The sequence below is a fragment of the Lycium barbarum genome, chromosome 4 (genome assembly GCF_019175385.1).
Source record: "Lycium barbarum isolate Lr01 chromosome 4, ASM1917538v2, whole genome shotgun sequence".
NCBI lineage: Eukaryota > Viridiplantae > Streptophyta > Magnoliopsida > Solanales > Solanaceae > Lycium > Lycium barbarum.
Window position 1 is genome coordinate 117,698,221 of NC_083340.1, and position 1,599 is coordinate 117,699,819.

General features: G+C 37.5%; 1 protein-coding gene across 1 annotated transcript; it reads left to right on the plus strand.

Annotated features, from left to right (window-relative positions):
* The first annotated feature begins 297 nt into the window (after nucleotides 1–297).
* LOC132637699 (uncharacterized) lies at nucleotides 298–1,368 on the plus strand. The gene is made up of 2 exons (XM_060354753.1): nucleotides 298–439; nucleotides 539–1,368. Exons 1-2 carry the CDS (start codon nucleotides 298–300, stop codon nucleotides 1,366–1,368), a joined length of 972 nt encoding a protein of 323 aa, XP_060210736.1.
* Nucleotides 1,369–1,599: the final 231 nt, after the last annotated feature.

A 1,599-nucleotide genomic window follows, 5' to 3' on the forward strand; every position in this document is an offset into this window, starting at 1 on the left:
ATTCAATATGATTTCTTACCAAAATATTATACTGAATGTAAGATTCAAGGCCATTCTACAGATGAGTGTAGAATCCTTCATCCTAAATTGAAGAAAACAGCAGATGTTGAGGTTACAGGCTCAGATAAAGGGGTGAAGGATACAGGAAATCAAGAGGCACAAGCTGTTAAGTTTGTTCCAAAAACTAACACTTCTGATACGGGGAATGAAAGCAAAGTTGAGAATGATGATGCAAAGAATAATACTGATTCAGTAGTACAAGTGATGGTGTAAAACAAATTTGATGTTCTGAACACTATGAAGGAAGGTGAGATACCAAGTACAAGTACATCCACAGCTGAGGGGGAGAATTCTAATGCAAATGGCAACAAGGTTGGTCAAAGTAATCAGGTGGAGACTAGGCTGAATAATGCAGATACTACTCAAGTTTCCACACAAGGTCAACTATTTGATCAGGAAGTTATGCCAGGCATTATTCAAGAAAAAGAAATTCATAGCTCATAGGCTGATAAGGTGGAGGTAAGGGAAGTGAATACAGGAGAAAGGCAATATGAAGATGGAGAACATGGTAATACTGATGGAGACTCTAGTAAAAAGGACAGTGTGGAAGAATCATATCATGGTGGCACCAGTACAGCAGAAAAGGAATTGAATACACGAGAAAAGCAACAAGAAGATGGAGAACAAGGTAAAACTGATGGAGATTCTAGTAAAAAGGACAGTGTGGAAGAAGGCACCAATACAGTAAAAAAGGGAACAAGTTTGAGGCAAGTAGAGAGTCCAGACAAAGAGGAGGTGCAAAAACAAAATGTTCATCCAAATCATGATGAACATGTGGATATTGATGATATAGGATTAGATGGAGTAAAAGAGGCTACAGAGGGTTCTCCCTTAGTGATAATTCATAATCCTGAGCAAAGAGAAGGAAAAATGCAGGAAAATGTGCAATCAATAGAGCCAACAGTAGTGGATGCCACAAGTGACAAGATGAAGGAGCAGGTGTATGTGGAGCAAGATGCAGATCCACCATATCATTCTTCCTCAGAAAAGGAAATGGTGATTTCACATACTGAGCATCAACAGGTGACATTTTGTAGAAAGTCTTCCCTAGTCAAAGAACTATATGACCTGATCTCTCATAATATAGATGGCTTGGAAGTACAAGAGGATGTCAGAGATCTCCATAAAGAAGACAAGGAGAATAATATTAAGAAAAATAAGGAAAACATTCTTAAGCAGGCTGATATATCTCCTAATAGCAAGTCTAACAATAAAGGTCAGAAGAAAGGCAAGAAGAATGCTATTGACAAGAAAATTCCACTCAGCGTGGTACCAAAGAGGAATTATACTAAATCTAATGTTAAATGATGTTGAAGTCATTCATTTGGAACATTAGGTCAGTGAAGACACAAAAAGCTTTTCATAGGGTACAAATATTAAACAGACATCACAAATTCTTTTTCATTGCTCTCATGGAACCATTTCAAAAGGTCAGGACAATAAACCATTATAGAAGGAGGTTGGGCATGTACTTAGCCAATGCCAACTGTAATGGTAAAATCTGGTACTTTGTGGCTGATAATATAGATGTAGAAGTTC

Bases quoted from the DNA above. Each gene is read 5' to 3' on its own strand.
- LOC132637699 (XM_060354753.1), top strand. From the start codon at position 298: ATGAAGGAAGGTGAGATACCAAGTACAAGTACATCCACAGCTGAGGGG. The intron at 440-538 runs GTCAACTATTTG...AAGTGAATACAG, and splicing joins TACTCAAGTTTCCACACAAG to GAGAAAGGCAATATGAAGAT.